Source organism: Hetaerina americana, unplaced genomic scaffold, assembly GCF_022747635.1.
Source record: "Hetaerina americana unplaced genomic scaffold, ioHetAmer1.1.p SCAF_7, whole genome shotgun sequence".
NCBI classification, from domain to species: Eukaryota; Metazoa; Arthropoda; class Insecta; order Odonata; family Calopterygidae; genus Hetaerina; species Hetaerina americana.
In genome coordinates, this window is record NW_027287316.1 from 12875508 (window position 1) to 12898992 (window position 23485).

Here is a 23485-nt window from a genome sequence, read left to right on the forward strand (position 1 = left end):
TTTCACGCTTACGTGTGCGGTGGAATCGGGCAGGAATTCTCATTTGGATTTCCTTTGGCTATTTTGATTGTTCAAACGACCCTGCGACCATTAATTCAGTTTCTTGATAGTTGAAACGAACGTTTGACTATTAATCTAGTTCACTCTATCAATACCCAAGAAAACATATCCCTGTTCCTCATTTCACAATCAATGTGAGGTGCAATGGAAATCCATGGGGAAATTTCACATGGTTTATCGCAGATTTCTAATAGTTAAGTTATCAATAAATCATATTTTTTCTGGGAATATTCGCTTCTGGCGCCCCAAAATGATTTTTCAATGTTGGGTTAAAAGTCTTTCGGAAAAAAGTTCGATTATTCTCCATGAAAGATATCGTATCATAAATGGCATATACTGTAGCACGAATGGTGATATATTACTGGGCAAATGATTTATGTTTTGCGAAAGTTTCAATTTAAGGGTAAATTTCATGCAAGATTTAGCCTGACTTGGGATAATTTTAGATACTGTTTAGTGCTGCATATGAATAATTCTTGCCCCTCTAACCTTGCATTCCACTGTAACGCTAATTGATGTGGCCTATTCCAGGAGATACCCCTATTAAGTACGTACGTTTGTTGGACATCCGTAAGGATCGATATGGAATATCATATCTCCAGAAGGATACTCCCTTTGTAAATTGTCACCCTTTGAAAAATGACTACTTTTGTTACAATTACGTCTGCCTTGAAAACGTTCCCAACATGATGGCACTAACGCCTCAATCACGTTGGTATATTTAGCTGAGAATGAACAAGAGGAGTGGATGGAAGGAGGCGTTTGAATTCTCATATTGTCCTAACTGGAAATTTAAAGTATTGAATAATTATCATTCCTTCATCTCCTTAACATCAAGCAATTTTTAAAAGTATCTTTCCCATGAAGAAGGCGATTTTTCTTCCCATTGAATTTTATTTCCCAATCACACTTATTTTATTACAAAACTTTCTCAATAAATTAATCTCTCATTTCAGGAAAAAAATTGCATTCTTACCTATCCTTTACCATCCTCACTGATTTTTTTATATTGATATTTTTTTGCTGGCATGTCCATCTGGCCCAGCAAATATCTTGGCCTCTTTGCCATAACCTAAAAAGGAAATGGATTTCATAAAAAATGTGTATTTTTGCATAATAAAAAATTAATGGCCTCAAGGTAATTTTTAAACCCTTGCTCATATAGAATTCTAAGAAGTGATTTTACTTTAAGTCAGAGGAAGTATAGGATGCGAAGAAGGTGTTTGCGCTGACATGACTATATCCTGAGATGCCATCAAAACACCCATATACCATCCCGGAGTTATTTAGAATTTTTCCAGAGCATGTGTATTGGTGAAATTTTTCTTTGAAGTGGAAGGAACAAATCAAAATATACAGCAGGATTAAATTTTATGATCTGGTGTGAATGTTCCTTATGATCTTATTGTTGTCTCAGATGATGGTGAAAGTCTATTATTTCACAATAAAAGTCATATTATTGAACAAAATCATTTTCACATCCTTAAAAAGCAATTGAGCATAATTTGCAAATTTCAAGTCCGTGAAAGTCATTTAGTTAGTATTTTTTTCCTCGTATTGGTCATCTCAACGAAAAATGTTTTTATCCTCTCTCAATGAGGAACTTATGAGTTATATTCAACTGTAAATGAAATTATTATTAACATATCACTCCAGGAGGTCAGTATGATAAGTGATGGTAGATTTCACTATGTACAAAGGCTCGTAGCTTGTGAAAAACACATCAGGTTGTGGGAGGGTCAGTTCATTTCCTTGGGTAGCCTAGTGTTTCCCAGGAAGATTTGGTACCTGAATATGGCTTGGGTGTAGCCCAGTGTGCTCAGAGGCACCATCTGTAATCAAACCTGTAGTCATTGATATTTCAATATTCCACTGGGCTACTGTCCCCCTTTTAACAAAGCAATTTCGTTGATGTAACTATTTTTTAATTGATTTTACTTTGAATCTGATTCCCCCTAGTCAGTAGGTGTTCCATAATATTCCGTTGCTAATTGAAGAGGGTATTCTTCTGCTTTCTACCATTGTCCTAACTAAATGTCCCCTCTTCTTTTCTTTGAAATTTGAATCTTGACAGGGCCGTGCCCCATTGGTGCGTGCGGTGAGTATGGAGCAGCGCTGGCAGGACCTGGCCAACCTTCTGAGTCTGCCGCCGCAAGGGGGGGGAGGTGTCTCTGTGGAAGGGGGCTGCATCCCCCCTCACCTGCAGCGATTGCCAGGCCCACAGCAGCAACAACAGCACCGAAACCACTATCATGGTGCCCAGAGCCACGTGGGAGCACCCCTCCCCTCCTCTCTGCTGCACCACGGCTTCAAGGAAGAGGGCAACATGGCGCCCATGAACGGGGTGCTGATCAACAATGCAACATTGGCACCTCCGCAAGGAGAGATCGAGACAGGACCGTCGCCTTATCCATCTCTGCTAGGTAAATAATCTCCCATCTGCCACTATATGCGATGCCCTTAGCAGAAAAATACTAGTAATCCATGGGAAGGGTGATGCATATCCACCTCAGTCATGATTAATGGTGTGATTTATTCATCTTCAATAACTGACCTTCACTTATCTTCCAAGGGGCAAGCAAGATGCAGTTCATCTCACCTTAGCCTTAAGTCATCTCTGCTTTCTTTGTATCTGTTTGCTATTTCTCTCTGAAGTCAGAGAATTATTCATAGCCTATGCTGATTGCATCAAGCATTCGAAAAGCATAAAATTTTACTGCTCTCTTCTCGAGAGAAAATTTATCCTTGTGATTGAACATGTCTTGCAGCTAAACAGATTCATGAAACATGGAGATTCATGTTAATGCCTGACTTGTAATTACTTGGTAGTAATTTGTAATATGATTGTAAGTGGGATGTTGTTAGATTTGTTACTAAATTTGGAGTTATTTTGTCCACTTTCAAGTTTGTCTGCGGTGAGATCATTTCTGGCAAGCTATTTTATGAATCATCCATTCGTCTTAAAATAGGTATTCAATCAATTTTTGCTCGTAAATAGCTGATGTATCCTCTGGAATAGTCTGATCAAAAATGAAAAGTTTTTAACTATGTATATTCGCCAGATATGTTTTTGGATCCTAAATTAAAAATTATGAATGATTTACTGCCACCTTATTTCTGGTCTTAATTGTTAAATTTCCATTTTGCTACAGTTCATATTTTTAATTATGCTTGGAGGATATGCATGCCCATGGAGCAATTTATGGTATGATATCACTGCATTATTATGAACATATTTTTTTTAATTATATGAATTAAAAAGCTGAAAACAGTTACTTTGTTCTTAGTGAATTTGATTACTGTGGAAAACATTGCTTGCTTTGTAGTATAGGTCTCAGATTCAAGTCCTTGGGCTTTTCAGTGGTATTATAATTATGCCCTGTCTCTGAAGATGTGAAATTTGAGATTGTTGTGGTCTAATCATATCTAATGAAGTGTATCGCTTGTAAGGTAGTTAGTTATGTGTGAACAAGTTATCTGTGATTTAATGCCATTTTTCCCAAGTTCCTAACTCACCAAGTGCTCCTCCTCATAACGTGAATTCAAACTAAACTCAAATGACTCAAGATAGCCTCAGTTGTCACCCACAATTTTTTTATCAGAAATTAAGGGTATTTATTAATTCAAGAAAATTATCCTTTGTGGTAGAGGAGTCTGTTCCATATTATTATCACAAATATTATTTCAGTAATTTACATTTTTTTGTAAATGGGTTAATAGTTGCCCCGTAAGTTTTAGTGTTTTTCTCCATGATGTGTTTTAAATTCATTGATGTATACATGCACATTAATAGTCTGTGTTGAGGTGCCTGGAGGATAAAGTGGATAGGTACTCACCTGCTAACCCAAAGGTCAAGTCAGGTTCAAGTCTGATTTTCCTGGAGCCATGGGTGTTCTGAACTCCTGTGGTTTGGCCCTTAGGAAACCTGGTGACGAGTCAAGTGTGTCTTGTTAGGATCCCAGTGGCAGATGAGCCATCTGATAGAATATGGGAGGGGGTGAGGGGAGGGACAGTGTACTATCACTTAAAAATGGATGTTTAGAAATTGTTTTTCCTGTAAAAATTTTCATATTCATTCATTGTTTCCTTTTGCTGTAAACCTTATATTTTATTTTTAAACTATAATATTGTAAATTTTAGTTACTACCTAGTCTTACTTATACATAAATTTACTAGCATTTGACTGAAAGAAGTTGAGGAAAAATTAAAAACTCCTGTGCTGAGTAATGTTTCAAGGCCATCAAAAAATCTCTCACCCAGCCTAAAAGCTAATTATGATGTAATTTAAAAACTAATTGAAAAGTAGGTCTGTGTGTGACAAACAAAAAAGTCGACCGTTGAACAAGTCACGTCAAGATGTTTGCAAGATGATGTGCAATGAGATGAGCGAGGGTATTATGGTAGCATAATCTATTACCCTTCATTATTTTATAAAAAGGTAGAGCTTGTTTCCACAGTAAAACCACTCTGAGTCACACTTTCCTTCCGGTATTGCCTTTTTGCAGGTGGTACCACTGGGGGTTGCTCAGCTGCCAGTGACTTGGGCTCAGCGCTGGCCACCTCGATGAGCCTCAATGGTGCAGGTGGTGACAATGTGTCTGGAATGGGAAATAACTTGGATGCAATGGGTTGCTTCAAGACAGAGCCATGTCCCATGCCACCCACGGGCCCAACGCCCCCTCACCACATGCAGCACCACCACCACCATCACCACCTCCCCCCCAACCATCACATGCACAATCATTCCTCTCCGGATTTCCTCTTTTACCAGGTGAGCAAGGAAGTTGATGCAATTGCAATTCCGTCCAGGTATTTGTACCTCACATGCAAATCTTTGACCTCAACTGGATGAAGTAAAAACAATGAAACTTAAGTTTCACTAATGGCATTTGGAATTGAAAAGAATTTTCTAGGTTTTCTCATACTCATTACCGTAATAGTTTTGATCTTTTACTAATTCTTATAGTGATTTTTTGTCATGCTAACATGATATAAACAATTTTAAATAAGCATGCAGAGTGCATTGTTCAAAGTCATGGGTATTTTTGTTGGAGATCATATTTAACATAGTCCTGCATCTGTAAATTTTTTTGAGTCTGTGTTATCAATTTGTATCAATAAACAAAGATTAAATTAATATTTTTACCATATAACTTAAAAATATGGGCAGTGTTAAAATATGATGAGTTTTTAAGTTGGTAGAAGGTACTTATCAAATTTAGAAAATTACCTACTCTGCAGTTGATTGGTTGAATTGATGAAATGTTTACCAGAATAATAGGCAATGTCATCTGTGTATATTTATACAGAGAAATTAGGATGATCATGTCCATTTTTTAGATTCGAATAGCTTTGTAATGTTATCAAATATATTTTATCTTTTTTCACTTGAAGTAATTAGTTAACTTTCTGTGAAAATTTGATTTATACCATTTGAACGGTCATTATTAGAGCATGCCATCATTGAATAGTGTTATATTTTTTTATTTCTAAAAAGTCTTCTGAACTTAAACCAAGGCCAAAAGCTCTGCCCTTGAAATTACTCTCAAGAAATACTTTCAATACTAGTTGAAAAGAAAACTACTTTTTTATCAAGCGGTCAGTGAGGGTATGGACCTATTTTTTGTTAATTAATGAAGAATCATTTCCAACATAATGTGGCTGGGGCAAAATTTTCATAGGAGTTTCTATGAAAAATTTATTTCACAATTCATATCCTGACCCTAGGGAAGTATGCATTGATTTAATGAGTCCATTTTCACTTGAGTAAACTATTCTTGGAAACATTTTGTCCTAACTGCTGCACACATACATGCTCATCCAACTAAATGAATCACTTTCGAAAATAAACTGATTTTGAGCATTTTTCATACTCACCCTTTCATCTTTCATTCCTCAGCATAACTCCTCATCTTCTGGGGCTTCATCGCCAAGTGGTGGTGCCCCTGTTACACCAACGTTCCCTCCTCCAGAGCTTCACCATGGTGCTTGCTCAGGAGCTGCGCCATCGGCTGATGGTCTGCTGTCATCCATCCTCAATGATGAAGAACTCCAGTTAATGGATATGGCTGTGAATGAGGGTGAGTTGCTTATATTTTATTTGTCAGATGGAATATTCTGTGGTCTTAATTAGTAGTTCTCAGGAGGAAGATTGAATATTCAGGTAGAGCTCAGGTAGTCAGGGTGCCACCAAGTTCTTGATTACCAGAAAGATATCATTTGAAGAAGAGGACAGTATCGGCACTGCAACTAATTGTTGAGATGAATCCAGTGCATATAAATAAATTCATGTATGTAATAACAAAATTATCCTCAATGGGCTCTGCATAGTCTCAGTGCTTCAATTCGAAATTGTTTCAATAAATACTACCTTGATCAAAAATTTCCCGGAATTTATTCATCTAAATCTATATTGTCCCCTTCAAAGTAATCCCCATCGACTGCAACACACTTATGCCAGCGCTTGATCCAATCCTCGAAACATTTTTTATATTCGGTTTTCGGTATGTCCATCAGTGCTTCCTGCGATTTTTCCATTACTTCCTCTCGGCTGCTAAAACGCGTTCCCCGTAATGGTTTTTTAACTCGATTGAACAGAAAGAAGTCACAGGGAGCCAAATCAGGTGAATTTGGTGGCTGTTGGATGGTATTTGTTGCATTTGTCGTCAAAAAATTACAAATAATGATAGCACTGTGCGACGGTGCGTTATCATGGTGCAAAATCCACGAGTTTTCTGCCCACATTTCTGGTCTCTTTCGGCGAATTGCTTCACGCAAACGTCTCATAACGCCCAAATAATACTCTTTGTTTACTGTCTGGCCTTCTGGCAAAAATTCATGATGCACTACACCGTTGTAATCCATGAAAACCGTCAGCATTGCCTTCTTTTTTGACTGAAAACGACGTGGTTTTTTTGGTCTCGGCTCATTTGGTGAACGCCATTCACTTGCCTGATGTCTGGATTGCGTGTCGTACTCATAAACCCACGTCTCGTCTCCAGTAATGATCCTTTTGATGAATGTGGGATCGGATTCAGCCTCGCAAATCATGTCTTTTGCGACGTCAACACGGTCTCTTTTTTGCATGAAATTGAGGTCTTTTGGCACCAACTTTGCTGCTACACGACGGAAACCCAAATCATTAACCACAATGTCTTGGGCCGATCCATAGGCAATGTTCAAGTCCTCCGCTATTTCTCTGATGGTTAATTTGCGGTTATTGACCAACATTTCTTTTACTTTATCAATTTTTTCACCGACTTTCGATGTCGATGGTCTGCCACTGCGTTCATCATCTTCGATTGACTCACGACCACTTCTGAACCGCTCGTGCCACTGGTAAACGACCGTTTTTTTTTAGAGAATCGTTGCCGAAACACTTTTCCAACATTTCCAACGTCCGTGCGCCACTAAATCCGTTATTTACGCAAAATTTAATACAAGTTCGTTGTTGCAAATTTAAATCCATTTCTGAAATTGTAAAAAATCGCCAACACACACAGAGATAGATGTACTCTTGGCTACGTAACTTTTGCAAATGTCAAGTTATGACACTAAGATTTAAAGGGAATATCAACAACAGATGTACCAATTTAACAAAAAAAACAGAACTCAAATCGGAACGATGGGAGCGCCACACGGTGGTTATTCCGGGAACTTTTTGATCAAGGTAGTATATCTCAAACTACATAGGGTGAAGAATTATTGTTATATTTCATAATTATCATGCCTCAACATAATTTTTTTACCGATATATGTGTCATTTTCATTTGTCAAATGTGTGTGGTGAATATTATAATTGTTGTTTTAAGATTAATGAAAGCATATAAAAAATTAAATTCCTTTTCTGTAACTCTAGCAGTGCATTTATTCACACAGTTATCTTGTACACAATTTCTTGTACTTCTTGATTCTTGATAAATTCATGCAGCCCATAAAATGACTCGCAGAATAAACTATCCAGTCCTCATTGGAAATAAATTTACTTTTTCGTGTTATTTTTGTTTTTAAATCAAGTTGAGGACGTTTGTAATGCACAACACTATTTTGACATCTTGTGTAAAAATTTTCCTTACAGATTTTTGTTAAAAATGTATGGAGCTCTATATACTTTATCTGTTCTGAAGTGTTAGCACACATAGCCTTCATTTCATATAAATGCATTTACATAATGTGTATAGTCTGCTGGTATTTTTTTCTAATATAGTTGATGCAAATATAGACCATAAGGTAAAATATTCAAGAGGGGATCTATGATTTTTCTCAATTTTTTATTATGCTAATCTATTAAACTGCAAATTTCAGATATTATATTCATTGCGTTCTTGATAGAATATTAGAAAAAGTTATTTTATTTTAGACTGAAAACTAGTGTTCCCTGTCAGTTTGATTTTTGGTGATCTCGTGAGATATCAAGTCTGAACCTGAAGCTATGTGCTCATATGCAGATTGCTCCATCCAAGAGGTTATTATTATCATGGTTCAGAAAACTTCCAGATTCCTCTAATTCGGAATAACTCCAACCATAGGTTGATAGATAATGATCTAGCATATATCTCAGCATCATGTTCTTCTCTCATTTCAACTCTATTTACACTTGTTGAAGCAGTGAAGTCTTCTAGTGATCTAGTTTTTGATGAATTTTGGTGAATGACCCATCATTGATCATTTAAATTATCATCTTGCATTAGATGGCTCTATCAGTACAATTTATGGTCAATATTGTCCAATAATTAAGATTTTATGGCACCATCTGTACTAAGATTAATCCTCAGGCAAAGATTGCATCTATGTCTATTGTAAGATTTGAGCCGCAAACTTCTAGATGCCGTGCAAGGATATTATTGACCCTTGTACCGTGACAATTTCATGTCTGACACTGCTGTGCGTGTATTTATATCAGTCCTTTTTTTTCAAATTTTTCTGTTAATTTTAGTTTCCATTTAATTAATTTTGTATGTTTAAGACATGCAAATTATGATCAAATCAATTTCAATCTCTAAATAAATTTAATGACAGTGATGATTTAGCTAAATTTGGTTGTTAGATTTGCCCATTCACTCAATTTTGCAATAATAAAATGATCCTGCTGTTTTGGAGGCAACTTGTGAAAGCAGTGAGTAAGCATTTTAGCTGCATCCTATTGTTATTTTTTCGTTCACGGCAATGAGCTGTAGTGTCATGCTGTTGCTGAATTGTTTATGCGTTGATATATCTTGAGATTGTGTAAGTGGCAGTTCACTTGGTGAAACTTCTTGGCTAGGTAGCAAATGGGTTTGCTGTCTAGCAGTGCTCCATTCACATATAGTGATGTATGGTTATCATTTGATGCTTTGCAATAATTGGTGATTAATTTTAATGGATCACCCAGTGTTTTAAATTGCTGCAGTCCGAGCAATATCATTTTAAAGACAAGAGTTAGCAAATTTTTAAATTCTTTCATTGAAGATGGATACATCAGGGTTTGTTTCAATGTGCCAACTGATGCCAAAGTTATTAAGAAATCAATTATTGAATCATTTTGGATAGAGTGACTGAGAGCAGAGTACATCCTGTTTCATTGCTAAATTATTTTGGATAAAAGTCTTAAAACTTAAGAAAATAGTATTATTGCAAATGGAGGGCAAATTAATCAAAATGGTCTGTTACGGCAATATGCAGGACTAAATTATTCTGGAAATCGCTAGGAGTGCAAGTCATATTCTTAGATGAAAATATGAACCATGAATTATGTTGGTCTGATTAAGAGTTTAAATTTTGATTAATAGGTTTCACTAATTCTTGCCCACAAAGTGAAATTAATGATAGAATACGTACATTTTTAAGTAATCAGGCCAATTTTAAATTTGATTTTAAGGCTGTTTCCATAAATCTTTTTAAAATGTCTTTTATTTAATTGCATTTCCTTTGAACTACCAAATGAATTCCTCAACCCAAAAGATAAGTGATACTTTGCACGCAGCTAACTTAGTACAACATGATAACCATGTTGAGTGAAATGATTGTGTTTTTCCTACCCATGCTTTCCCAGAAAGTTCTAACTCTTCAAAAAGCACTAAGGTGTCCAAAGACATTATCCAGACATGAACCAAGGACTTCCATTATGTAACCAAGTGCTCTACCGTTTAGGTTTTATATTTATCACAAGAGAAGACTAGTTTTTGTTAAATAATAATGTCCCAGTTATTATTTTTTATACTGTACACACATTTTTCCAGTCTTTAACAAGTTTTAACTTCCATAACTTAACATAACTTTCTAATGTGTAAGTAATAATTTATTTACTTTTAATTTCATCTGGCACATAATGATTTTCTTGTATTTGTACAATAAAACCAATAGACATGATCAAGTGCAATTTTACCTAAAGTTTGCTTCTGTTGGCTAATAATTCTGTGTGTATTAATATTTTACTCAGATTTGTCCAAACAAAGCCAATACTATATTCATCAAATCATTTCCATAACGTAAAAATAAAAAATATTCTTGCTCTTGGAAAGGGGATAAAAAACTTCAAATGTTATAGGGAGACCATGAGTGCTTTTCAGAGATAAGTACGAAATACTTCCTTATCAGAATTGTGGTGTTTCAGTTTATAAATGTTTCATGCCATATGGGTATAATTAAAACCTGAGTTGTGCACAAATCATTTTGTGGTTTGGAAAAGTTTTTTATGAAAAAACTGATGTTATATATATATATATATATATATATATATATATATATATATATATATATATATATATATATATATATAAATCTCATTTTAGGAATTAAATGAAAAATGTTAAACTTTAAGAATGTGCAGCCTTCGCCACAGGTAAATTCATATGTAAATAATAAGATTGACAAGAGTGAGGCATGACTGCATAGAACTTCTTAATATCCTTAGTAAAAACGAACTATGTAAATTCAATGTCACTGTGGTAAATGGTGCGACAGTAACCTTTATCAGAGTCATCCTCTAATGCACATTACATTGCAACAATTTGAAAGAGTAAAAATCATCCTTCTTGACCGAGATTCGAACCCAAATCCCTCGATATCCGGCCGAGTTCTTTATCCACTAAAGCAACCGACTTTCGGAGTTTAAGAGGACGCCTCGGTAGTTCAAATGGCTTAAGCACTGGCAAAGGATCCCGATCAGGGCGAATGATTTTTACAGCCTGAAATCGTTGCATTGTAATCTAAATTAGCGGATGACTCCATCAGAAGTTACTGTCGCGGCGTCTCCCGCAGTTTCTTGGAATTTATAAGGTTCATTTTAAACATGGTCACAGGTTTATTTATTCGCTGGATCAAAAGCGGAAAGCACTTCAGTGTGTCTTGAGCGGGATTCTTCGATATCCACGATCGCGCACAGTTCGAGGGCCAACTTGCACCAAAGTAAATTTTAAGGCTTACCTTTCGGCGCGAGGGTTCCGTCGGCAAACTGCTTGGTCGTCCTCCACGGTCGCCCTCCCGTCGCACTCTGGATCCGAATCAATACTCTTGCACCGCACGCCGAAAGAACCGAGTCACTTGCCAAGTCGGGGGAGGAGGAGGGCGGCCGTTGCACGGGCGGCGAGTCATGGCGGATGTGCAGAAATCCGGCGTGGCTCACTGGGGCGACGATCGCGGCATTCTTTCGTCTCCCTCCCAACCCCCCTCTCAACCAACCCACCTCCTCGTCCATAAATCCCTGGGACCACCCCCCCCCCTCTTCCCCCCCCCCCACGCCCCCATTCACGGGCCAGCCGTCGTCCTCCCAGGTCCCTCCGCGGGTTTCAGTTTGGTTCTGCCAGTCATCGTCCGGCAGAAGCCATTAACGAGGATCGCTAAGTCTTTCCTGGTCTTTTGAAGGCTTATCTCTCCGATTCTGGCTATCTTTTTCTCAAGGGAATCTCGACCAGGATGCACTTTTTTTTTGAGGTCTTCTTTGCGGGACATCTCTGCGATAGTAAATCCGCTCTTTATTCTTTGGTGATGTCCATGCCGTGAATAACTACTGCATTTAATGATGAAGAGTCGAGATTTAAATGGTTCCCTCCGCCGATTTTTAATGGTTTGCGACTCGGGACAGTCCGGTTAAGTTTGACATTAAAAATGTCATTTTTTTATCTTTTTGTTATTTTTCTCTATACAATCGATATCGCCCATGATCGGTAAGTCACATATTTAATGATCATCCGTGATTTTAATTGACTTGTAATCGGCTTTAATTGGGAGGTATAAATGTATAGGAAATCATATCCGCGAAATTTACGATGACATCCTCAAGACTTAGGTGGGCGCTTCTGGTTCAACTATATAAAATTTTTAGAATCCGATTTGACGGTTGAATTATTTTTAGTCCTATCTATTAGATAACATCTTCGGGAATGTATAATTTTTTTAAAAGTATAATCGCAACAAAGCTATCCACTTGATATTTCCATAAGCTATTAATAACTAGTTCACTGCGTAAAATTTCTACGGGCCCATCGGAGATGTGGAAATCCATAAATGCCTTTTAAGCAATCGGTGTGCTTAATAGTGCAAGGACCTATAAAATTCTCGCCCGTGTTTTGCCCAGCCTGTTAATTGTCTCTTCGGAGCTTATTTCAACAAGGATTAAGTCGACTTAGCTTTTAATTTCGCGTCCCCAGGAACATTGAAAGCACTCGTGGCCGTTGGCACGTTCAAGAGCGCCAATAAGCCGAGTCATTCCAAGATCCAGTTTTCCTGACGTGCGTTTCTTGCTGACATCATTCCCACTTCAGACAAAGCGAGAGCATTGAGCCGCGTGCATCTCCCTGATTGCATTATTCGTTCCTCACCTAGTGACAGCGCGATCATTCGAGTATCGGCTCAAAAATAGGACAGCAATGCTATTTGGGGTAAAAGGAGATATGCCATTTTTAGAATGGAACAGAAGCCTGTGTTGTTAAAACATAAAACTTGTCGCATTTGTTGCGACTTGTTGATGTTCGCATTGTTAACGATGTCGCTAACACTTGGTATACTAAGAATTGACAATTAATTAAATTAAAATAAAGAAAAGTGGAAAAATACGTTGTGTTCTTCATTTAATGAACACGTACTTCTTCAAAGTTGAACCAGAAACAATTGAATACAAGAATTGACTAGCTTAATCCAATAATCACCATGCGTAATCACTACACTTGGATCTTTTCTTTAGGAAATCTTAAGGAATCTATGTAGTAATTGCCCTCGTATGATCATCTTTTTATTTATTGCAAGACCTAGAGCTCAGTCCTTATCGTGGCACACATTTCCAGCCTAAGGTTCCTCATCCTCTTATCTCAAAAGAGTATTTCGTATTCTACGTTTGTTTACAGTCGACTTTTATCGTCGGTTGGGTAAACATGTTTTGTAAGAGTTATGATTTCTGGAATATATTGGGCGGTTATTGCCAATCACGGAGTCGGTGAAAATTAATTTGTCCGGGGCACACATTTCTCGGTCCAAATACGAGAGTATGCCCTTCGACGAGTTCAATTAATATCACTTATAGTATCTCTTCGCCGACGGTGTCAGTATTTAATGCGAGTTAATCGCGGTGTTATACAGGTACGATTCATTGTAATATGGGTAATTCCTGTCGGTTCGAGAAATGAGATTCAATATTTATCCGTTTTCCGTCCGATCCAGCTGTGTTTAATTAACAGGTGGTCGTAAAGGCATGCTTGTGTACTTAATTACTTTTATCCTTTTGAGCAGTTCCCTTATCCTCAACCGGGAGGGATTTCGTCTCTCCGAATACGTTCGAAGTCTATCCAAAAAGTATCGCGACTTTTGTGTTTTTTCAAATATTATTTCTTTATTCATGAATATCTATTTTGTCCTATTCAAAGTAATCCCCAATAGATATTATACACTTGTGCCAAAGTTTATTTCCAACCCTCGAAGCACTTGAAAAAATCATTTTTTGTGATCTTGTTCAGCTCCTCCTTCGATGCAGCCTTTATCTCGTCAACCGTAGCGTAGTGTCGTCCTTTCATGGGCCTCTTCAGTTTCGGGAACAAGAAAAAGTCACCGGGGGTCAGATCTGGGGAATACGGTGGCTGATGCATCATTAGTGTGTTGTTTTTGACCAAAAATTCGCGCACAAGTAACGATGTACGAGTAGGGGCGTTGTCATCGTGTGAAAGCCAATTTTTGTTCTTCCACGAATCCGGGCGTTTGTGGCGGAATGCTTCGAGCAAAATGCGCATAACTTTTTACTTTACTTACTGCTATATGATACTTTTTGAACAAACCTAGTGTGTATTCACTGCTGCGGATAACTATGATTCCGCTCCCTAATAATGTGTCGTGAAACTTGTACTAGGAGGAACGGTGGAGACTCCCATTCAAGGCCTCCGAATGGAAATGCTGATAGCGCAAGTCATGTGCGCCGTCTTTCGTTCGAGCAAGCATTGAACTCATTTATGACGTTCTGCTTGTTTCTGTGACATCTCCTGCGAGTGGTGACTAAACATTTCGTGTTGAACCACGCTATTTTTTTCTTTTACATTCACTCCCCTGCTCAAATTTTTACGTGGTCACTCTCCCCGGATATTGCGTAGATGCGTGGTGTAGAACGTAGATTCAAATGATGTTTGCCAGGTAGCGTGAGCAGCAGTCGAATTACAGGCCATCGCTCGTGAGTGTGCAGTTGGATTTAGCATCCTTCTCCCCACCCTTCTCCCCACCCATCTCCCCCCTCTATATCTCAAGCCCTCCTAGCTGCCCACCTACTCTGATATTTTAGGATTAAGATGGTACCTATTCGAGAAACGCTCTGACGCAGTCCCTAAATTACGTCAGGCTGGTTTAGGATTTTTTCAGTCCTCAAATACCTCTCTGTCACACCCAGTCACGCTTCAGCGGCCCACACTATTCCTCAAAATAACGTCACGTTTCCCCCGCAATCCGCTCCTTGATATCCTTGATTATGATTAAGTTAATATTCGCCCTATTCTTGACGAAGACATTTTCGTGATACACGAACCCAAAAAAAAATAAATTAAAAAATTGGCTGAAAAAAACAGCATGTGTCGCAAAACAATTTTACCAAACCTAATCCCTTTCTTGAATAACTTGAACATTCATATGATCGGTGCAGAAATATTTACTTCTTCTCTCCGTCTGTGTTTTACGTCTTTGGTTTTTTAAAATTTTCACCGAAATGTATTTTACATTTTTTTTCGGTTCATACTGAGATGAACTTCACTATCTTCATTTGATGAGACGCGCAATGCGATGGGAATTGGAACTACAAACGAGCCGTGATATTACAGGAGTGGGATATTTTTTCTCCTCTTTTATCAACATTCGCAGATTTCCTGGCATTGTATTACCTGACGTCTTGTTTACGGTATCATGTTTTCTATCTACGTCAGTATCTGTACCTTCTGCGAAAATTGTTTGCTCCGCTAACCTAATCGTGAGCAGTTCGCATCGAAGTTCAGTGTTTTGATAATTTCGCTCTCGTAGTTTGCGATGTAGGACTTAAGATTCTCTGACGGCCGAGGTCACGTTGCGCCGTAAACTTAAAGATGAAAGTATAATTTGCACATACGTGGCAACGAAGCGGAAGTATCCTAAGCGGAGTTCAAAACTTTACGTTAGCCACGTTACCCCGGCGATTTGGATTGCGTATGAATTGCCTAAAATCTTCTTAAAACTAAATCATGATCACTTACAATGCAACAATTTCATAGTGTAAAAATCATTCGCCTTGACCGGGATTCTCGATGTCCGGCAGAGTAATATGTTCAACCCTGCGAAAGTTAAACTCAAAAATTTATCACGCATTATGTATGCTTGTTTGAAGCTTGAGAATCAAAATGAAGAGAAACACGTTTCTTCCTTAGTTGCGTTGCGAATACGAGGAAATTTGGCCAGTCATCGGGCAAAAATTCGCGATCAGTATTCTGAGCTACAATTAGTTCGCTATCGCCGGAAGGTAAAAGGAAGTAAGATTATGTACTCGTATATGATATTCATAATGATGAATTTATTGCAAAATTAAAGTTTATTCTTCCCCAGGTGCATTTGTATGGCCGTGAGTTATCTTAGCGCGTTATCTAATACTCGCAGTTCTCGGAAAGACACTTGGACGAGCAATCTCAACGATGGAGTTCGCTGATATTCGCGTCGCGGGGAAATTTTCGGCGCACATGAAGTGTAGTTGACAGTGTTAAATATTTTTTCTCCCTTCATATCACATTAAATTTTATTGTGAGAGAGATTTCTTTCAAAGCTTCATGTCAGATGAAAGTTGTCGGAATAACGCTTACTTTTGACTATACTACGAGGGTCATCCGGAAAGTAGTACCCGTTCGTGCCGCATGAAGTGCTGACGACGCGAGTAGCCGCTGGACGAGGTCAGATAGCTTCAGTGGCTTGTCTGCCTTCTCTGAGCCAAGTTGCGTGACGCTAGCATTGCCTGTGTTGTTTCTGTGATTGTTTACAATGTTTAAAAAAATTGAGAACGCCGCCAGTTGTGAAGTGAGGGCAGTGATTAAATTCCTCAATGCAAGAAACGTTCGCCCATGTGATATTCATCGCCAATTAAAGGAGGTGTATGGAGACAATGTAATGGACGAGTCGTCTGTTCGGCGGTGGTGTCGCAACTTCAACATGGGGAGGGGGAACACACACGACGATGAGCGTTCGGAGAGACCGTCTGTCATTACAGACCAACTGGTGAGCTCAGTTGACGAATTCGTGAGGAACGATCGGCGCGTCACAATTGATGACATCTGTGAGCATTTTCCCAATGTTTCTCGAACAATTGTTCATGAAATTGTTAAACACCATCTGCATTATGCAAAAATTTGTGCAAGATGGGTCCCTCGCGTATCTCAATGAGCTGGCGGCGAAGGACTATGCAACAGGAATACAGAAACTTGTCACACGTTATGACAAATGCCTTAATTTGCTTGGAGATTATGTTGAGAAGTAGTTTAAAGTATCCTCTTTCAAATAAAATTTTTTATGTTTGTTAATATTTACTTTTGTGTCTTTATTTCACGAACGGGTACTACTTTCCGGATGACCCTCGTATATTTCAGTATATACTAAATATAAAGAAAAACTTAAGTCTCAGGATGCTGAATGATAATGAATAACTTTATGGATTTCGCTACTCATTGCTAGTGTAGTCTTCCTGGGAAAATCTATCAATAACTATACTACCTTGATCAAAAAGTTCCCGGAATAACCACCGTGTGGCGCTCCCATCGTTCCGATTTGAGTTCTGTTTTTTTTTGTTAAATTGGTACATCTGTTGTTGATATTCCCTTTAAATCTTAGTGTCATAACTTGACATTTGCAAAAGTTACGTAGCCAAGAGTACATCTATCTCTGTGTGTGTTGGCGATTTTTTACAATTTCAGAAATGGATTTAAATTTGCAACAACGAACTTGTATTAAATTTTGCGTAAAAAACGGATTTAGTGGCGCACGGACGTTGGAAATGTTGGAAAAGTGTTTCGGCAACGATTCTCTAAAAAAAACGGTCGTTTACCAGTGGCACGAGCGGTTCAGAAGTGGTCGTGAGTCAATCGAAGATGATGAACGCAGTGGCAGACCATCGACATCGAAAGTCGGTGAAAAAATTGATAAAGTAAAAGAAATGTTGGTCAATAACCGCAAATTAACCATCAGAGAAATAGCGGAGGACTTGAACATTGCCTATGGATCCGCCCAAGACATTGTGGTTAATGATTTGGGTTTCCGTCGTGTAGCAGCAAAGTTGGTGCCAAAAGACCTCAATTTCATGCAAAAAAGAGACCGTGTTGACGTCGCAAAAGACATGATTTGCGAGGCTGAATCCGATCCCACATTCATCAAAAGGATCATTACTGGAGACGAGACGTGGGTTTATGAGTACGACACGCAATCCAGACATCAGGCAAGTGAATGGCGTTCACCAAATGAGCCGAGACCAAAAAAACCACGTCGTTTTCAGTCAAAAAAGAAGGCAATGCTGACGGTTTTCATGGATTACAACGGTGCAGTGCATCATGAATTTTTGCCAGAAGGCCAGACAGTAAACAAAGAGTATTATTTGGGCGTTATGAGACGTTTGCGTGAAGCAATTCGCCGAAAGAGACCAGAAATGTGGGCAGAAAACTCGTGGATTTTGCACCATGATAACGCACCGTCGCACAGTGCTATCATTATTCGTAATTTTTTGACGAAAAATGCAACAAATACCATCCAACAGCCACCGAATTCACCTGATTTGGCTCCCTGTGACTTCTTTCTGTTCAATCGAGTTAAAAAACCATTACGGGGAACGCGTTTTAGCAGCCGAGAGGAAGTAATGGAAAAATCGCAGGAAGCACTGATGGACATACCGAAAACCGAATATAAAAAATGTTTCGAGGATTGGATCAAGCGCTGGCATAAGTGTGTTGCAGTCGATGGGGATTACTTTGAAGGGGACAATATAGATTTAGATGAATAAACTTGTATTTTTAATTTTCTGAATAAATTCCGGGAAATTTTTGATCAAGGTAGTATTCTTGTAGATGTATGACGAAAGGTCACGCTGTGGAAGAGACTCCATAGTCTCAATCTCGCCTCAAAATAAAAACTATTATCTATCTATTATTAGTCTTGACCAATTCATTCATGATATCCAGATTTTTTTAAAGATTGATTTCTTTGTTAAAGTGAGTTTCCGTCGTTTTTCTCAAGGCTTATTGGCGTCTAACACTATCATCTAATCTCCGTTTGACAATCCTATTGCGTTGACTGGCCGATATTTCAAACAAAATCCAAGATCAGTCTAATCGCACCCGGTCAAACTCAAACGACATGAGATTTTGGATTTCACACTTTAAAATGACATAAAACTCAATTTACTTTTTTATGCATTATCGTAGTTTATGATGAGGCAACTTTGAATTAGAATCGCTTACGTATCTGGTGATGTCTTATCGGGGTGAAACTGTTTGGTAATAAATCAGTAAGAAGTTAAAAACAAGAAGTACACAAATTCGATTTCACTATGGATAAGAAATCCATTACTCTTTTCGATATTCATTACTGTTTCGTATTGAAAGAAAATTTTGCTGCCTTTTAGTTATTTGTGCGGATTTGAACTCTTCGGAAAATTATTTGGTTAGGAATGTTAAAATCTGAGTTTATTCCGTCACAATCCTCTCGAATTTGCATGACATGGAGAGACGTCAGTCGGAGGCGTCCATCCGGAATGTTAGTGATTTCGTGATGGATCGTACGTGAGGGGAGTCACGTTGTCTTGTTTGTTGTGCGGCTGCTGGATTAGAGGCACTTCCGGTGAGGCTTCTTATTTATCACTTTCTCCTCTCCCTCGTGACGTAATTATGCTCACTCTTCCGATCATCGGGAGCGATTGAATGCCCGCGAGTAGCATTATGATTTCGACTCCAATGCACGATTGGGGCACACGTGTCATTTTATTGGACAGTTAAGATCATCGCATCAGTAAACTCGAATCGAATTCAAAGTATGCATTTCAATTAATCCACATCACGCTCACTTCGTTGCGAATGATCTTTTGGTCCTTGGCGCCAGAAAGTTGAAAACGCAAAATGATCCCTTGCCAACCACGATAATTACGTTCTTAAAAATCGGAAAATAACTGTTTTCAAGGGTGCGTACCAATATTTTGATAAATAGAATAATTTATGTAGAATATAATTCCAAGGCAGTGTGTCGGAATCGAGCGTTATGTGAAAGAAAGGATATTTTTTGTTTTGCTTAGTTGTTATTGCCACGTTATCCAAAATCAGCAGCTATCAAAACAACCTACAATAGATTTCATTAGCTCTTAGTCTTGAATATTTCGTCGAGTATAAATGTCAGCGTTTTCGTCGCGGAGGATAACTTCGATGGCTTCCTAAGGTACCGTCAATAAATGACGCATGCACGCGCTTCTTTGACGAGATGGCTGTGTCGCTCCGTGGCACGGGAGAGAAGAGCGCTTTCGATCTCTATGTGCGATCACGTCATATCAAACACAAAAATAAACAACGCCGCCGTTCTCCATATTTCTATATACCCCGGACGTTGGATAATACTTCGTCAGTGTGGTATCACAATATTTCATGCCTATGATATTCCGATAGTTCGATAATTTCCTGTTGGTTCTGCTTGTTTTCTACAATCGTTCGTTTCTCCAATACAATAGTGTATTAGTGTGTGCGCCCTGACTGTCGCGCGGTTCACGAAGTGAGCCTCGCGCTAAATCGAACATTGTCTGACGATTGGAGTGATTGTTTTCCTTTTTTTTCAGAAGACTTCCCGAAGTTATCTTCCTATTTCCTATCTTGCATATTTCTCCCTGCTTCTGGAAGCAAATGAAGACGCTGTTAAAGCCACAATTTCCGTTTCGCGGAGATAAAAAAAAACTTTCGTTGTCAATCTTAACTAAGCCATCATTTTTTAACGGCAAGTGAACGAAGGAAAGGACCTGTTTGGAAGATTTTCCATGGCAACGAATACATTTTAGGTTTACATTTTTCAGGTGACCTATTAATCGAACTGGACCACGTCGTGTAAAACGAAATTACTTCCGTTTCGGTTTAACGAAAGGTTCAAGGCCCGCGCTAAAGGTTTGCACGAACCCATGACTTCGCACGCGGCAAGCAGAAGACGCTTTTTCTTCCTGAGGCCGGGGCCCAGTAGTAAGTTATGTTCAGGCCGTCAATTCGTAATATTTGGGCCCACCGTGGTTCAATCAGTGTTCCAAAGGAGCCGGCAGAGAATTGAAACGGAGGGAAGGAGGTGGCGAAATAATTTAGGTTCTTTTTTTCGTTTCCCCTCCGCCCGCTCTCTCTCCCTCCCTCCCTTTCTCACCGTTATCGCTCTCGTTATCCACGCTCCCCTTTCGGTCCCTATTACCTCTCGTAGTCTCTCTCCCTCCCTTATCGGCGTCCACGCTGCACGAGGCTTATGGCGCGCGAATCGGGCCCCTCTCTGCCACTGGCTGCACTTCCCTCTCTCCATTTCCCGGGGTTGTGTCCCCGGACCTCATCCCTCTTCCTCCTCCTCCTCCCCCCTTTGGCCCCTTTGCTTCCACGCCTCCTCCTTTCTCCCCCATCCCTCCTCACCGCCGGTCCTTCCCTTCCCACACCCACTCTGCGTTGCCCAACATTCGTTGACATGAGTTGGCGTTTTGTCGGCACGAGGACTCACTCGGTGGTGCGCGGGAGGAAATCCACGGCGACACCTTTTGGGACCTCGCGGGTAGATCGGGACTGGGTCGCCGCTCTGCCTCCAACTGTGGTGCTAGGATGAGGATCAAGGGGGAGTGCGAGAGCGCGGGGAGCGTATGCGCCCGGCGCCCTCCGCCTGCGTCTGCCGCTCTGCGAGGGAACCCCGAAGAACGTTTCCCGTCGCTTCGCTGCGATGGAGCATGCGGTACCTATATTTGTTGGGGTCGGAAGTTTGGACGCTCTCTCGCCGTTTCATTTTCCGTCAGAGGAGGGGTTGGGGGTGGGGGAGAGGGATGCTGGTCGTCTCTCATCCTGCAGACCAACTCCTAGCTCGTATGCCTTTCGAATGTAACGGAATTTGGATTGGTCAGAAATCTTGTGAGCTGCCGAATGAGCATTATTCGCCAATTTATTTGCTCACTAATGTAGAGTCGCAGTGGAAATGTTAAAACTATTCCCCTCATCTATTACTAACTGTAGTATACCGGTTATGCTAGGTTGTTGTTGGACCCAATGGCTGTCAACTGCCGCACTTCTTAGCCCTGCCTGGGATAATGTAAATGAGCATTAAAATCCACATCACAAAAAACTATTTTTAACCCCGCATACATTCTATCCTCTTTGCTTGCATCCGTTCTTGCTTGCATGAGACTCTCCCCTCTAGAAGTCTTCAACATTCCATTGCCTCTCAGTATCTTGCGCATCCATTTTTTCTGCAATCCATGAATTTCTCCCTACAACCTTTCCTCATCCCCACAATGTGTAAATACTAGTGGCCTTCACTAATTTGCTCTTTTATAAAAAGTGTTCTTCCAGATCATTCCCTGTATATTTCATAACACTGATGATGGTATTACCATTATCTAGCACTGTTACATTATGGTCCTGTAAGGACCATATAGGGCCTTAATCTTCAACCAATACAGTCTGCTGTGTTCTTGAGCCCAAATGTGATTGTTGCTTTGGGTGCGACCTTGTATTATAAAAGATTGCTGTCTTTTTTCATTACAACAATCCACATCATGGTAGGGTCTCTTAATCTTCAAAAATATAGTTTTTTTCATGTATAAATTCTTCAGTTAAAACAAAATATGTTATAAGATGATCTTTATTTAGTTTCAACTCTCCAATGGTTACTATGAATCTTTAAAGTTAAGCTAATGCATTGTGACCCTCTGGATTCACGAGAGAGCCCAAAAAGGTTATCGGTTAAACATATAGTGTGTTCATATATAAATAAAAAACTAGTTATTTTAGGGTTTGTTACTTTCTGTTAGTGTTCCGACAGGAAAGGTAATTCTTGGAATGTATCACATTTATGTGGGATTAAGTATAATTGAGAATGATATTTTTATATCCTCATCTCGCCTCTTTATCTTGCAGAAAAGTAAATTGTATTCTTCCCTAAGCTCCTTTTGTGTGTAATTTTTTAGTCTTGTTATGTTTGTAGTCTTGTCATGTCTTTTTTGTGCATAATTTCAGTTAACCTTTAGATGACTGAAGGCCTTACTGAGATCTATCAGGAATCGCAAAGCAGAAAATAGCTTTCCTAACTTTAAGAACTTTCCAATGCCTACTCAATTTATTGCTTCACATCTAAAATACTTTCTCTTATTATTTATTATATTAATTACCCTTGGATCATTCTGTTATCTTGAATTGTAGGAATGTACACCATGAGGATGCTGGAGGGGGCCACTGGAGGGGGAGGGGGCATTGGCCGTGGGGCCCTCTCATCATCTTCCTCGACAGGAGGTCCCGTAGATGAGTCAAGTGACAGCGCTGTGAGTTCTATGGGATCTGATGGAGGGGAATGGGCTGAGGTGACCACAGGGAGGGGTCATCAGCATTATCCAGTGACCCCGTTGGGTCAGAATGAGTGCCATCCAGGAGGGTGAGTAATGTTTACAAATTTACTCCAAAGAGAAATCTGTAAAAAAAATAAAAACTCTCTGATGTGCATCATTGATATAAAGTAGATTTTTTTGAGTGCTTATGGAAATCTGTTATTCTCAGTTGTATTATATAGACTTCATGGCTGGCCTAAAGAAGTGGATGATAGCCATAATAGGCAGTGTCTTAGAATGTTCTTCTGTTCGTAAAATTTGTTATTTTATCTTATCTATGTTCCTTCATTATGAAATCTATTACCTCAATTTATAGATTACTATTAAATACTCACATAAAGAGCCAAAATCTTTTTCAACTAATGCAAGAAGATAGCTGTATTTTAATGTACTGCTCAA

General features: G+C 39.1%; 1 protein-coding gene and 1 long non-coding RNA gene across 2 annotated transcripts in view; one reads left to right on the forward strand and one right to left on the reverse strand.

Moving 5' to 3' along the window:
- The window catches only part of cnc (NFE2 like bZIP transcription factor cap-n-collar), a 375514-nt gene that overhangs the window by 340868 nt on the left and 11161 nt on the right, over positions 1-23485 (forward strand). The window contains exons 7-10 of the mRNA XM_071595847.1: positions 2135-2483; positions 4566-4831; positions 5960-6140; positions 22905-23133. Coding sequence (XP_071451948.1) covers positions 2135-2483; positions 4566-4831; positions 5960-6140; positions 22905-23133 — 1025 coding nt within the window. The remainder of the gene's footprint in view (positions 1-2134; positions 2484-4565; positions 4832-5959; positions 6141-22904; positions 23134-23485) is intronic.
- LOC139696950 (uncharacterized) lies at positions 949-11522 on the reverse strand. The gene is made up of 5 exons (XR_011702673.1): positions 11464-11522; positions 5938-6128; positions 4478-4658; positions 3897-3985; positions 949-1132 (listed from the first exon to the last, which is right to left on the reverse strand). It is a non-coding gene; the product is annotated as an uncharacterized lncRNA (long non-coding RNA).